At 44.9% G+C, this 15,500-nt stretch overlaps 1 protein-coding gene across 3 annotated transcripts in view; it reads right to left on the reverse strand.

Moving 5' to 3' along the window:
- Positions 1–15,500, reverse strand: part of GOLGA1 (golgin A1) — a 234,675-nt gene that overhangs the window by 22,357 nt on the left and 196,818 nt on the right. For all 3 annotated transcript variants that reach the window (XM_069241738.1, XM_069241739.1, XM_069241737.1), the window contains one exon: positions 9,255–9,428. In XM_069241738.1, coding sequence (XP_069097839.1) covers positions 9,255–9,428 — 174 coding nt within the window. The remainder of the gene's footprint in view (positions 1–9,254; positions 9,429–15,500) is intronic.

Consider the following 15,500-nt stretch of genomic DNA (forward strand, 5'->3'; position numbering starts at 1 on the left):
AAAACGACCACCTTCCCTGAGAGTTGGAAACACGCAGAAATCAAACCTCTTCTGAAGAAACCCACCGACGACCCAACAGACCTCAAGAACGACAGACCCATCTCCCTGCTCCCCTTTCCGGCCAAAGTTATCGAGAAAGCAGTCAACAAACAACTCACCGCCTTTGTGTCAGTTTGCTATATAGTCATGATGGTAAAACGATTTACAACTGGTGCCGAAAAGATAACGGGACCAAAAGCAGATGTACAATTATAGATTTAATTGTAGCAATGGTTCAAGATGCTTGATTTCATGGCTATTTGCACTGTGCACACAATGGAAAAATATATGAAGGTGAGAGAATGATGATACAAATCTATCCAACCAAAAAGATACTTAACCATACCCAAACAGATTCTTAAGTATACCTAAACATTTTGACCACAGCGGTAGACAAGCTTTTTATTCTGCAAATGGCTGTTCTTGTCCAGGGGTTAGAATCGTTTTCAAGCAAACCCGCAAGCAAAAGGTGATAAATGCACTGTAATTTGTTTATACATAAAATGGTTACTCAGTTATCCATTTTTCAACAGATACGTAAGACAATTCAGAAGTGAATCTTGTGAGCGACCAGATGCAGCTTGTGGAACAAGTTACTTACCTTTGTTAACACTCTTTCTGGTAGAGACACTATCTAGCTGTTGATTCCTCACCTTTGAATATTCCCCAGGAGTCACACTGGATCTGGAATCTTTTCAGCAGTGCCTCTGTGTGCCAGTAGGTGGCACCAGTGCAGCTCCTTCTAACACCATTCCACTCTGGAAATGATGTGCAGAACTATTATAGGTGCCAATCCTGTGAGCTGACGTCAGTTACTTTTGAGGCTGTCCGGCCACCAGAAGCAATCTGGCTTCAGCACTGAGCAGATTCCTAGACTTGAAATAGGCTCTTGGACAGAGGCCAATATGCAGAACAGGGAAGATGGATGGGTCGGTGAGGGATGGGAGTCTTTACCAGAAAGAGAATTACACAAAGAAAGTAACTTGTTCTTGTGACAGAAACTTCTAACCACAGATTCCTCACCTTCTAAATAGATACCAAAGCAATACCTATTAGGTGGGGCAGTGAACTGACTGAAACCGAAAAGTCCTGTAGAACTGAGTCGGTGCAATTCTCTTCTCAGAGAACCTGGCTGTCCAAACAGTAGTGCTTTGTGATCATATGGATAGACACCCACAAAGCTGCCTCCCAGAGGTCTAGGGCAGGAACCCTGTGTGCCAACACAGTGGTAGGAGCCTTAGTTTTGGTGGAATGAGCGTGGAGTTCTTTAAGAGGCTAAGAGGCTGCATTTTGCCCAGTGTGTAGCAGATCTTAATACACAGCATGATCAAGCAGGAGATGGTCCTTTTCTGTATGGCATAAAGTTTTTTTTGTTGCTCCAGCAAACCCTACAAAAGAGATGATTGTCCACCTGGTGTTGTCTGGTATGATCTATGTAAAAGGTTAGTATCCTTTTGAGGTCCAAGTGATGGAGTTGCCCCCTCGTGAGATGAAGCTAAGAATGCCAGTAGGGTGATATGCTGACCTACGTAGAACGGCATCACAACTAACACCAAAAACAATGCCTGCATCTGCAGAACAGATTTATTTGGGAAGAAGGTGGTGTTTGCCAAATAGACACAGAGAGCTTAAGTTCACTAACTCGTTGCACCACTGCTATTGCAATGTTTAACACTATTTGGAGAGTGAGAAGCCACAAAAGACAGCTGTGAATTGTCTCAAAGGGGTGCACACCAAATATGTGGGGACAGTTTAGGTCACACTGTGGCATGACACAGGGAGAGGGAGGAACAAATGTTGTAGGCCTTTGAAAAATGCATCGTAGCAAGTGATTTAAATAAGAAACACTAGTCTAGCAACTATAACAAGCATCTGCAAAGCCAAGAGGTCTCATCTTTACAAGAGCTATTGCCTTGGCAATATGTTTTTGCCATGTTGTACACCAGTGTGGTTACTGTTCAGCATGGTTAAAACTTAGTGAGGTGGAGTGCCAAAGTGGAGTGGTGCTGTAGAGTGCATTTGTTGGAGTACAGTGTGGTAAAGTTGAGCAGGGGGAGTACAGTTTTGTACAGTTGAGTAGAGGGGAGAAGAGTTCAGTGGAAGTGTGACAGAGTGAATTGTAGAGTGCAGTGTTGTAGAGTGGACTGGTGTGGAATAGGGTGAAGTGGGTTGGAGTGGATTTAGTTAGTCTGGTGGATTGTATTGTTGTAAAGTGGGTGGATTAGACTGGGGTGGAATGGGATGGACTGGAGCGGAAAGAAATGGGGTGAGTTGGATTGGGGTGGACTGGAGTAGGGTGGACTGGAGGTGGGCAGAGTAGATTGGATTGGGATGGATGGTCTGAGCTGGATTGATAGGACTTGGATGGGGTGCATTGGATTGGGGTGGAGTGAATTGGAATGGGTTGGTTTGGAGTGGGGTAAATTGGAGTGGGGTGGAGTGGGCTGGATTAGATGATGCAGTGGCGTGAATTAGACTGAACCAGAGTGGATTGGGTCGCACTGGATAGAAGTGGGGTGGATTAGATTCATTGCTTTGGAGTGGGATGGATAGGACTAGAGTGGAGTGGAATGGATTGGAGAAGAGTGTAGTGGGGTGGGCTGGATGGATTTGAGTGGACTGAACTGGAGAGGGGAGGATTAGACTGAAGTATAGTGGGGTGGATAGGAGTGAAGTGGGGTGGACAGGATGGGATGGAGTGGAGTGGACTGGAGAGAGGTGGGGTGGCTGGAGTGGGGTGGATTAAATTGGGGTGGGTTAGGATGAGGTAGGGTGAATGGGGTGAAGTGGACTGGATTGGAATGGGGTGAACTGGTCTGAGCAGGGTGAATTAGACTGAGTCCTGTGGATTACATGGTGTGTGGCAGGACTGGAGTGGGATAAACTAGGGTGGGGTGTATTGGGGTGGATTGGATTGAGTGGGGTGGTCTGACGGAGGGACCCAGCACCAAAACCTTGCAGACTGCCACTGCAGGATACCTGACAAGGGGCTCCAAAAAGTGAAAACACAACATGGCACACAGCCTGTGTGCTATGTCCCCTAAACACTGGCTGTAATATATAATGTCGCCCTTACAGCCCTAAGGCTGCGTGCATTATATTACGGGTGAGGGCATATATGCATGAGCAGATATGCCCCTGCTATATGTCTGTCGATTCTTAGACATAGTAAGCGTACAGGGAGGTCATTTTAAGTACATGTGCTGGACACTGGTCGATACGCGTTCCCCAGCTACAAGATGGCTTCACTGAAACTAGGGATGTTTGGTATCAAACATCTCATATTAATAAACCCTCACTAATTCCAGTGATGGATCTATTAATACATGCACCCAGAGGGCTCCTTTGAGGTGCCCTGTGATACCTACCAACTGCTGGTGGGCTCCCTGACTAGTTTAGTCAGCCTGCCACCAACAGACGAGATACTGACCCCTATGGGTGAGAGCCTTTGCTCTCTGGAGGTCAGAAACAAAGCCTGCTCTGGCAGGCATGTTAACACGCCCTTCCCAAAAGGATAACCTGCAAATCTGCACTCCAAGGTAGGAGGCTTCAAAGAAACCCATTGCTTTTGTATGCAGAACTGGCTCTTCTCAGATGCCCCTCCATCCTCCCCTCCCTCCCACCACCACCACCACCTGGGCTTTATGAATTTGGAAGAAAGGTTCTTCTAAGATTAGGGCCTGGAGCTCACTGACACGACTGAGCAATGTGATGGCCACTAAGAAAGCTACCTTCCAAGGAGGGTATTGAAGAGGACATGAATGAAGTGGCTCAAGAGGAGGACCAGTGAGCCTGGTAAGCACAATATTGAGGTTCCAGGATAGTGCAGGAGGCACCCTGGGTGCAATTACCCTTTTAAGACCTTCCATGAAAGCTTTTAATGACTGGGATTCTGAACAAAGAACTATGTTGTCTGTTCTGTAGGTATGCAGCTATAGCTGTGAGATGTAGGCGAATTGAAGTGTAAGCTATTATTTTTTTTAATTGCAGCAGATAACAAATTATGTCTTGAACAGTAGCTTTGATGGGGTCAATATGTTTGGGGTGGCAGTAGCAAACAAAACGTTTCCATTTTGCACCATTACATACTCTAGTTGGGGGTCTATGAGCTTCCCTGAGAATGTCCTTACATTCCGCAGACAATCCTAAGTAGCCAAACTATGACTTCAGAGCCATCTCGCAAGGTTGAGTGACTTGGCGTCTGCATGTCTGATCTGTCCTTGATTTTGAGTGAGAATTTCCGGCCTGTTGTGAAGCTTCTCGTTGGGAACTACTGATAGGTCCATAAATGTGATGAACCATGGCTGACACACCCAAGTGGGAGCTGCAAGGATCATGGTGAGAGAATTTTGCCTGATCCTGCGAAACAGAACTGGAATGAGAGGGAGAGGTGGAAAAGCATAAGCAAATATTCCTGACCAGGTCAACCATACAGTGTTGCCCTTGGATAGAGAGTTTGGATACCTGGAGGCGAAGCTTGGGTGTTTTCTGCTGTGGTGAAACGGACTATCTGAGGAGTTCCCCACTTTCCAAAGTATGTTTGAAAGACTTGTGCGTGGAGTCCTCCTTTGTGGAAATATTCGTGCATCCTGCTGAGCAGGTCTGCCAAGTCGTTTTCCGACCCCAGGAAATACTCTGCTACCAGATGAATATGGTGGTGAAGAGCCCACTTCCATATTGTTTGAAGAGTTGTGACAATTGGGATGACCAGGTCCTCTCCCCGTTTCTGCAGATAATACATGGCTATCATGTTGTCTGTTCGGACTAAGAAAACCTTGTGGGACAGGTGATGAAGAAATGCTTTCAGGGCTAGAAACAATGCCTGAACCTCAGGATAATTGATATGTAGGTATTGGTGACTGATTTACCAGAGGCCCTGAGGTCTTGAAGGTGGGGACCCCAACACATCAGTGATGCATCTGTGGTCAGTATGAACTGAGGAACAGGGTCTAGAAAAGACCACCCCTTCAACAGGTTGGTGGTACCCCACCACTGCAGACAGCGGTGAGTATATCAGACTAACAACACTAGATCTTCAAGGTGGCCCTGCGACTGAGACAACTGACGAGTCAAACTGCGGTAGGGGACACATATGGAGTCTGGCATGGGGAACGCTGGCAATGCAGGCGCCATCATTCCTAACAAGGCGCATAATAGTCCTGACTGTGTATGTGTGATTCTTCTGAAACTGGGAGAGAAGAGACCGAACTCTGAACGCGGACCGGGTTAGGGTATGCTAGCCTCAGCTCTGCATTGAGAATAGTTCCTGGATAAGGCTCTACCTGAAGGGGTTGGAGGTGGGATTTGGAAAACTTGAGAGTGAAGCCCTGAGTGTGAAGGAGATCCACTGTCAACTGGGTGTAATATTGGCACTGTTGTAATGTACAGGCTTAGATGAGCCAGTCATCTAGGTAAGGGAACATGTGGATGCTATGACTTTTGATGTATGCAGCAACTACTGCTAAACATCTTTTAAAAACTCTGGGTGCTGTAGTGACCTCGAAAGGCAGGACTTTGAACTGATAATGTTTGCCTGCAATAACGAACCTTAGCTATTTTTGATGCACAGGGTGGATAGGACTTTGAAAGAAGGTGACCTTTAGCTCTAGAGTCATCATAAACTTGCACTGTTGCAGAAGCGGAATAACATCTTAAAGAGTAACCGCATGAAAATGTTCTGACGAGATGTATTGGTTACCCTGTCTAAGGTTGAGAATAGGTCTGAGAAAGCCGAACTTTAGGAGAATAAGGAAGTATAGAGAATATACCCCTGATCCCTGGTAGTATATGGGAACAGGCTCAATGGCCCCTTTGAGAAGAAGGGAGTGAACCTTTTGTTTGAGAAGGGTGAGGTGTTCGTGTAAGAGTCTGAGTGTGGGGGGAAGGGTTGAGGGGTGGTAAAAAGCTCCAGACATTAACCTAGTTGGATAAGAGAAAGGACCCACTGGTCTGTGGTGATGCTGGCCCATTCTAAATAAATGTTTTGGAGGCGTCCCCTGACAGGTGTGGACTGTGTAGGGGGAAGATGGAGCTAGGCACTTCTCAGTGGAGGAACAGTCTTGGGAAGTGGTGCTTTTACATCTCGACTTATTGTTACGTTTGTAGGATCCCCTATAGAAACACCTGGAATGTAGGGTGGAGGCTGTCTGGACTGGGAAGTAGATGTCTTGGAGGATGTGAATCTGAAGGCACCTTTGAAAGTGGGTCGATGAAAAGTGCCCCTTTGTGTGGGGAACTGGAGAGCAATCATGGCCTTTGCTGTGACGGTGTCCTTTTCTAGCTTCTCTTGGCTAATATCCACTTGATGGCCAAAAAGATGCTGCTTATGAAAGTGCATGTTAAGGACGCTTGCCTTACCTCTAGTTTGAAACCAGAGCAGTGGAGCCACACATGCCTTCTTAGTAGGACAGTTGTATTGATGCCACGTGCATCTGTATCTCTGGTGTCCAGGGCACAACAGTTAGAATTATTTGAGACTGTTTGCACCTCAGCAACAATCTGTTTCACTTTTTTGTGGTGCTCATCTGGTAGAAATTGGAGGAGCTCCTCCATTTCATTCCAGTGAGCCCGTTCATATCTAACCAGTAACGCCCGGGAACTGGCAATACCCCAATGGTTAGCTGCCTGCGCAGCCACTCTTTTGCCAGCAGCATCGATTTTCTTGCTCTCCTTCTAGGGAGGAGAGTCACCTGTGGCCTGGCTATTAGCACATCTTCGTGCAGCGCTAACTACGAAAGAATCAGGAGCGATCTGGGACCTAATATATAATTGGTCTGAGGGAGTAGGACTATATTTTTTGTCTACTCTAGGGGTGATAACCCTAGAGAGGGTGGGCTCCTTGAAAATGTTGTTAGCATGACGAAGCATGCCAGGGAGCATCAGGAGAAATTGGATATCCCTGTGAGTAGATATGAGCGTGTCAAACAGGAAGTCCTGTTCGATAGGGTCCCTGTGTAATTCCACATTGTGAAATGCAGCTTCTCTTGCCACTACTTGCTGGTAAGAACTAGTGTCCTCTGGTGGTCAGGGGCATAAATGGAATAAGTCAGGATTATTGGACAGGATGGGGCCAAGGTCATAAGTGTCCCAGGGATCTGGGTCATGCTGTGTCCCACCCAAATCTTCCCCAACATATAAAGGAGATCCTTGAGGGGTATATTCTCCTGAAGTAGGCAAGGCAGGAGAATGAGGAAGGGAAGGAGGCAGAGGAGAAGAAGGGGGAGGAGGAGGTGGAGAAGGCCTGCGAGATGGACTGGTGGCCTTTTCCTTGCTTCTTTTATTTGGAGGTGGGGTAAGCATTCAGGGCTTCTTGAAAAGACATCTTCCTCTTTACCAATACAGGAGGAGAAGCAATAATGCGTCCTGTACCCTCCTGAATATGGAGGCGACAATAAGGAGCGCCCACAGTCTCTAGGATAGGCTCCATGGGAGAAGGTGTAGCCAAAGACTGACTGGACTCTCCTGCGCCGAGGTTCTATCAGCTTGGCATAGTGTTTGGTGCTGCATGGTGAGGGCGGCCCGAGATGGTCGAAGACGCACACTCCAGACCCAATACTAGATGACAGGAGTATGCACAGCATGCATATCTACAGCCACACCTGCCAATAAACATGTTTTTCCCCCATGGGATAACATTACCGCTCTAAAAACTGTGCTGTCAACTTTTGAAACTGTAAAAATTCATAACTCAAAAAGTATTCACCTAATTCTGATGATTTTGGAATCAAAATCATTTAAACACGTGTTATTTTTGTAAGTTGGTGTCAGATTTCTTTATTGAGTGTGTCTCTCGCTTACTGCCTTTGTGTGACCAATACATGCTTAGCACTACTCTATAATAAGCCTAACTCCTCACCCACAGTAGCACAAAAGAGAGCATTTGGGCTGTCATTTGTGCTTTTGTCATACCTCTGGGGTTTGCCTGGACTCTTTGCACAGTGTTCCTCTTTTTGGTCCACTATATAAACAGCCAGCTTCCTAGACACTCCTACTACTTGTAGGAACTCTGTAAAAACCCTTGGAGTCATACAAACTCCAACAGTTAGTACTTTGAACTGCAGTGTTGTCCACTTGTCACGAATTGGAGGTACTGGTACGCATTATTCAGATTCAGCACAGACATGAAGTCCTATTGGCAGAGCAGCAGGATGGAGTCCTGTAAAGTGACATCGGAGAGGATCCATCTGTTCAGTGGACAGAGGTCCAGGATTGCTCGGAAGATGTCCTTTTGGGGAGGAGGATCAAGAAGTAAAGGGAGTACATGTCTTCCATATCTGGTTTTGCAGGTACTACTTCAATGGCACCCTTTGAAAGAAGCACTTTAAACTTTTCCTGCAGAAGAATGAGGTGGTCTGAGCTTGAGTCATAGCAGGACAGATAGAGTGGAATTTTGAGGCACCGTCCTTCCCACAAGGGAAAGATCATACTGATCTGAGGTGATGTCCTTCCACTGAAAGAAGAGGTGCCTCAGTCCTCCCTTGACATGTGTAATGTGATCAGGTGGACAGTGTGGGGAGTCACAATCAATAAGGCCATCAACAGAGGCAGAACACTGTTGAAGACACTCGAGCACAACATCAACACCCTACCAGGTTACTCTTTTCCTCACCCTACAGTCCACATAAAAGTGCAATGCCGTCTAACTCTTCTCCTGTGGAAAAAATTCATGCCCATGCACACTATCACCAAGAGGAGGAGTCACTCGATACATACATATATATATATAACACACACATATATATAGACATATATATATATGTGTATATAAATCATCAGAAACTCACAAAAGGGACAGGCAATTAGGCAATTTGACAGAAAGGGAATTGGTGAAATAAATATATGCAACTCTTGAGAGTTCACAGGTGATGGTATCATGCCTCTTGGTATGGTAAGGCCACAGTATCGCTGCCCAGTTCAACCAGAAACCACAAAACATTTGTGAATATTAAAGGCATTCCACATGTGCTATCTTATTTATCTATGACAATGGATCTCTAGCCCCTAGCCTGCTGTGAACATGTAAAGAGTCAATTAAAAAAACATCAAAACCCTCCAACAAATATTAGCCAAATAAGAGGAGTGTACCTTATTCAAAATAAAAGGTAAGTACATGGCAATTCCATATCAGGACACACAAATACTTATGTATTAAAGGTTCCGTAAACAAATAAATAAAAAAGGAATCAATGATCATAACAGAGGTGAATGTGCCTTACCTCTGTTTCCCTACAAGACATGAATTTTAAAACAACATGCTTCAGGTATTCAAAGTTGATCTCCCGGGAGTCATTTAAATCTGAATTATTTGTTACTGTCGTGGTGGCTGCACTGGTCAATTCAGCGCCTACTTTCTCCCTCATTTCAGCAACTTCATTCTCCGGTTTTATTTTCTGAGGAACAAAAGACAAAGCATTTTGATGGATTAAAAAGAAAAAGTGACCAAAATATTTCAAACTCTAGCTTTGTACGAACATGTAGACAATTATCAAGAAACTCAACGGATTAAGTGCTGGTGGTTAAACTCCCTCTTTCCACAAATAGGAGCCTATTTACTAATGTTATCGAACACTGAAATGGTCTGCAGCTCTGTAGTTTCTGAATGAATGTTTTTTGATCTTATGTTAGTGATGATTGACACCTGCAAACTTTAAAGATAAACGGACACCAGAAAGAATAAGCAAGCCTTGGTCCACTCACACCTGGATGGAGACAACCCTCTTAAAGGCCTACCAGACTCCAAAGGCATCCTGCTCCAGCAGTTGTCATCAAAAGGCTGAATAAACTGTACCTTATCAAACACACATATATATATATATATATATATATATATATATATATATATATATATATATATATATATATATATATATATATATATGGAAAATGTCACTTACCCAGTGTACATCTGTTCGTGGCATTAGTCGCTGCAGATTCACATGCTGTGCACAGTCCGCCGTCTGGTGTTGGGCTCGGAGTGTTACAAGTTGTTTTTCTTCGAAGAAGTCTTTTTCGAGTCACGAGACCGAGGGACTCCTCCCATTTCGACTCCATTGCGCATGGGCGTCGACTCCATCTTAGATTGTTTTCCCCGCAGAGGGTGAGGTAGGAGTTGTGTATGCTAGTAATAGTGCCCATGCAATGGAGTGAATACGTATGTACATAATGAAGCTTAAAGTAATATATTTACAAATGTACAAATGTTCAAGATCTACTTCGAAACGGCTACAGGCTGCCGGGGAGGCGGGTGGGCGCATGTGAATCTGCAGCGACTAATGCCACGAACAGATGTACACTGGGTAAGTGACATTTTCCGTTCGATGGCATGTGTAGCTGCAGATACACATGCTGTGCATAGACTAGTAAGCAGTTATCTCCCCAAAAGCGGTGGTTCAGCCTGTAGGAGTTGAAGTAGTTTGAAATAATGTTCTTAGTACAGCTTGACCTACTGTGGCCTGTTGTGCAGTTAACACATCCACACAGTAGTGCTTGGTAAATGTATGAGGCGTAGACCATGTTGCTGCCTTACATATTTCGTTCATTGGAATATTTCCTAGAAAGGCCATGGTAGCACCTTTCTTTCTGGTTGAGTGTGCCTTTGGTGTAATAGGCAGCTCTCTCTTTGCTTTAATATAGCAGGTTTGAATGCATTTAACTATCCATCTAGCAATGCCTTGTTTAGAAATTGGATTTCCTGTATGAGGTTTTTGAAAAGCAATAAATAGTTGTTTTGTTTTCCGAATTAGTTTTGTTCTGTCAATGTAGTACATTAGCGCTCTTTTGATGTCTGTGTGTAGTGCTCTTTCAGCTACAGAATCTGGCTGTGGGAAGAACACTGGTAATTCTACCGTTTGATTCAAATGGAACGGTGAAATTACCTTTGGTAAAAATTTTTGATTTGTTCGTAGGACTATTTTATTTTTGTGAATTTGAATAAATGGTTCTTGTATGGTAAAAGCTTGAATTTCACTCACTCTTCTTAGAGATGTGATGGCAATTAAAAAGGCAACTTTCCAGGTTAAGTATTGCATTTTACAAGAATGGTGGACCCATGAGTCGTGTTAAGACAATGTTGAGGTTCCATGAAGGAACAGGTGGTGTTCTTGGTGGTATGATTCTCTTTAGGCCTTCCATAAAAGCTTTTATGACTGGTATTCTAAATAATGAAGTTGAATGAGTAATTTGCAGGTAAGCTGATATTGCGGTAAGATGTATCTTTATGGAAGAGAAGGCTAGATTTGACTTTTGTAAATGTAGTAAATATCCTACTATATCTTTTGGAGATGCGTGTAACGGCTGGATTTGATTACAATGGCAGTAATATACAAATCTTTTCCACTTATTTGCATAGCAGTGTCTAGTGGTAGGTTTCCTAGCTTGTCTTATGACCTCCATACATTCTTGTGTGAGGTGTAAGTGTCAGAATTCTAGGATTTCAGGAGCCAAATTGCTAGATTCAGAGATGCTGGATTTGGATGTCTGATCTGTTGTTTGTGTTGTGTTAACAGATCTGGTCTGTTGGGTAGTTTGACATGAGGTACTACTGAAAGGTCTAGTAGTGTTGTGTACCAGGGTTGCCTCGCCCATGTTGGTGCTATTAGTATGAGTTTGAGTTTGTTTTGACTCAACCTGTTTACTAGATATGGAATGAGCGGGAGAGGGGGAAAAGCGTACGCAAATATCCCTGACCAGTTCATCCATAGAGCATTGCCTTGGGATTGATCTTGTGGGTACCTGGATGCGAAGCTTTGGCATTTTGAGTTTTCCTTTATTGCAAATAGATCTATTTGTGGTGTTCCCCAAATTTGGAAGTAAGTGTTCAGTATTTGGGGGTGAATCTCCCATTCGTGGATCTGTTGGTGATCCCGAGAGAGATTGTCTGCTAACTGATTCTGAATTCCTGGAATAAATTGTGCTCTTAGGCGAATGTGGTTGTGAATCGCCCAATGCCATATTTTCTGTGTCAGGAGACACAACTGTGTCGAGTGTGTACCTCCCTGTTTGTTTAGGTAATACATTGTTGTCATGTTGTCTGTTTTGACAAGAATGTATTTGTGGGTTATTATGGGTTGAAATGCTTTCAGCGCTAGAAATACCGCTAACAGTTCTAAGTGATTTATGGGAAACTGCCTTTGCTGTATGTCCCATTGTCCTTGGATGCTGTGTTGATTGAGGTGTGTTCCCCACCCTGTCATGGAAGCATCTGTTGTTATCACGTATTGTGGCACTGGGTCTTGGAAAGGCCGCCCTTGGTTTAAATTTATACTGTTCCACCATAGAAGCGAGATGTATGTTTGGCGGTCTATCAACACCAGATCTTGAAGCTGACCCTGTGCTTGTGACCATTGTGATGCTAGGCACTGTTGTAAGGGCCGCATGTGCAACCTTGCGTTTGGGACAATGGCTATGCATGAAGACATCATGCCTAGCAGTTTCATTACCATTTTGACTTGTATCCTTTGTTTTGGATACATGTCCTGTATTACATTGTGAAATGTTTGAACCCTTTGTGGACTTGGAGTGGCAATCCCTTTTGCTGTGTTGATTGTCGCTCCTAAGTATTGCTGTGTTTGACACGGCATAAGGTGTGACTTTGTGTAGTTGATCGAGAAACCTAGTTTGTGGAGGATTTGTATGACATATTTTGTGTGCTGTGAACACTGTCTTAGCGTGTTGGTTTTGATTAACCAGTCGTCTAAGTACGGGAACACATGTATTTGCTGCCTTCTGATATGTGCAGCTACTACTGCCAGGCATTTTGTAAAAACTCTTGGCGCAGTTGTTATTCCGAATGGCAACACTTTGAATTGGTAATGTATTCCTTGGAATACGAACCTTAGGTATTTTCTGTGTGAAGGATGTATTGGTATATGGAAATACGCATCCTTTAGGTCTAGTGTTGTCATGTAGTCCTGTTGTTTGAGCAGTGGGATTACGTCTTGTAATGTAACCATGTGAAAGTGGTCTGATTTGATGTAGGTATTTAGTGTTCTGAGATCTAGTATTGGTCTCAGACTGCCGTCCTTTTTGGGTATTAGAAAGTACAGTGAGTAAACTCCTGTGTTTATTTGTTGTTTTGGTACTAATTCTATTGCTTCCTTTTGTAGCAATGCTTGAACTTCTAGTCCTAGAAGGTCTATATGTTGTTTTGACATACTGTGTGTTTTCGGTGGGATGTTTGGAGGGAATTTGAGGAATTCTATGCAATAACCATGCTGGATAATTGCTAAGACCCAATTGTCTGTTGTTATTTCTTCCCAATGTTTGTAAAATTGGCTTAGTCTCCCCCCCACAGGTGTTATGTGATGGGGCTGTGACTTGTAAGTCACTGTTTATTTTGAGGAGTTTTGGGGCTTTGGAACTTTCCCCTATTCTTTTGGAATTGGCCCCCTCTATATTGCCCCCGAAAACCTCCCCACTGATATTGGCTCTGGTAAGTGGGCCTTGCTTGTGATGATGTGGTTTCTGTTGGTTGACCTCGAAACCCTCCCCTAAAAGGTGTTTAGCGAAAAGTGCCTCTGCTCTGCGGGTAGTAGAGCGCGCCCATGGCTTTGGCCGTATCAGTGTCTTTCTTGAGTTTTTCAATAGCAGTGTCGACTTCCGGCCCAAACAACTGCTGTTCATTAAAGGGCATATTTAGCACGGCTTGTTGAATTTCCGGCTTGAACCCTGAAGTACGCAGCCATGCGTGCCTTCTTATTGTAATTGCAGTGTTTACTGTCCTTGCAGCCGTATCTGCTGCATCCATTGAAGACCGTATCTGATTATATGAGATACTTTGTCCTTCTTCCACCACCTGTTGCGCCCTTTTCTGGAACTCTTTGGGTAAGTGTTCTATGAAATGCTGCATCTCATCCCAATGAGCTCTATCATATCTTGCCAAAAGTGCCTGTGAATTGGCAATGCGCCATTGGTTTGCTGCTTGTGCTGCTACCCTCTTGCCCGCAGCATCAAATTTACGACTCTCCTTGTCTGGAGGTGGTGCGTCCCCTGAGGTATGAGAGTTCGCTCTCTTACGAGCTGCCCCGACAACTACTGAGTCCGGTGTTAATTGCGTTGTAATATAAACGGGATCTGTTGGTGGTGGCTTGTATTTTTTCTCCACCCTTGGGGTTATGGCTCTGCCTTTAACAGGATCTTGAAAGATTTGTTTGGCATGTTTTAGCATTCCTGGGAGCATAGGTAGGCTTTGGTACTGGCTATGGGTGGATGATAGGGTGTTAAACAAAAAGTCATCCTCAATTGGTTCGGAATGCAAGGTGACGTTGTGAAAAGCAGCCGCCCTTGCGACCACCTGTGTGTAAGATGTACTGTCCTCAGGTGGCGACGGCCTTGCAGGGTACGAGTCTGGGCTGTTGTCTGATACTGGGGCGTCGTAAAGGTCCCATGCATCGGGATCATCTTGACTCATTGTAGTATGAGCTGGGGAGTGCATCAGTGGTGGAGTTGTTACTGGTGATGCATGTATTGATGGTGGTGGAGACGGTGGTGGAGTTGTTCTCTTCGCCACTTTTGCCTGTGGCTGCTTGTCCTTTTGTTGAAAGGCAAGTTTTCTTTTAATCTTAATTGGGGGAAGAGTGGTTATCTTCCCTGTGTCCTCATGAATGTGGAGCCTTCTTTGTGTGTAATCTGGCTCTACAGTTTCAAGTTCCACTCCAAATCTATGCTTTTGCATTTGGGAGGTTAATCCTTGTTCCTCTGTGTAGGAACCTGTTTTCGGCTCCGAGGCTGGATGTTTCGGAACCGAAACTTTTTCGGATGTCTTTTTAGGCTCCGAAGAAACCTTTTTTATTTTCGGCGTGGTGTCTCGGTGCCGAACGTCTTTGGTGCCGCTGTCTCGGTGCCGAATTTTTTCAGAGCCGCTGTCTCGGGTCCGAGGTTGCTGTGTGGCGGTATCTCGACCTGAGTCGGATGACTTCGCCACAAGCGTGCCCTTTTTCGGTGCCGATGGCCGGTCACCTATCTTTCGGGTTAAGCCATGGCCTGTTGGCGGTGGCGTCCCCTGGGCTTTAGTTGACTTCTCGTGAGTCTTATGTTTTGACGTCTTACTCACGGTTTTTGGCGTTTCTTCAGCCTCGAGCTCTTCTGAGTCCGACTCGTGGATGGAGAAAGCTTCTTCTTCCTCCTCGAAACGCTCTTGTCCTGTCGGCGTCGACGCCATTTGCAGTCTTCTGGCTCTTCGGTCTCTTAATGTCTTTCTCGACCGAAACGCTCGACAGGCTTCACAAGTATCTTCCTTGTGCTCGGGAGACAAGCACAAGTTACAGACCAAATGCTGATCCGTATACGGATACTTGTTATGGCATTTTGGGCAGAAGCGGAATGGGGTCCGTTCCATCAGCCTTGTAGTCACGTGTGGCCGGGCCGACCAGGCCCCGACGGGGGATCAAAAAAAACCTGAAGGGCCACCGGAGCTCTTCAGAATTCGGTGTCGATTTGTTCTAACTAACCCGATACCGAACGCA

The sequence above is a fragment of the Pleurodeles waltl genome, chromosome 6 (assembly GCF_031143425.1).
Source record: "Pleurodeles waltl isolate 20211129_DDA chromosome 6, aPleWal1.hap1.20221129, whole genome shotgun sequence".
NCBI lineage: Eukaryota > Metazoa > Chordata > Amphibia > Caudata > Salamandridae > Pleurodeles > Pleurodeles waltl.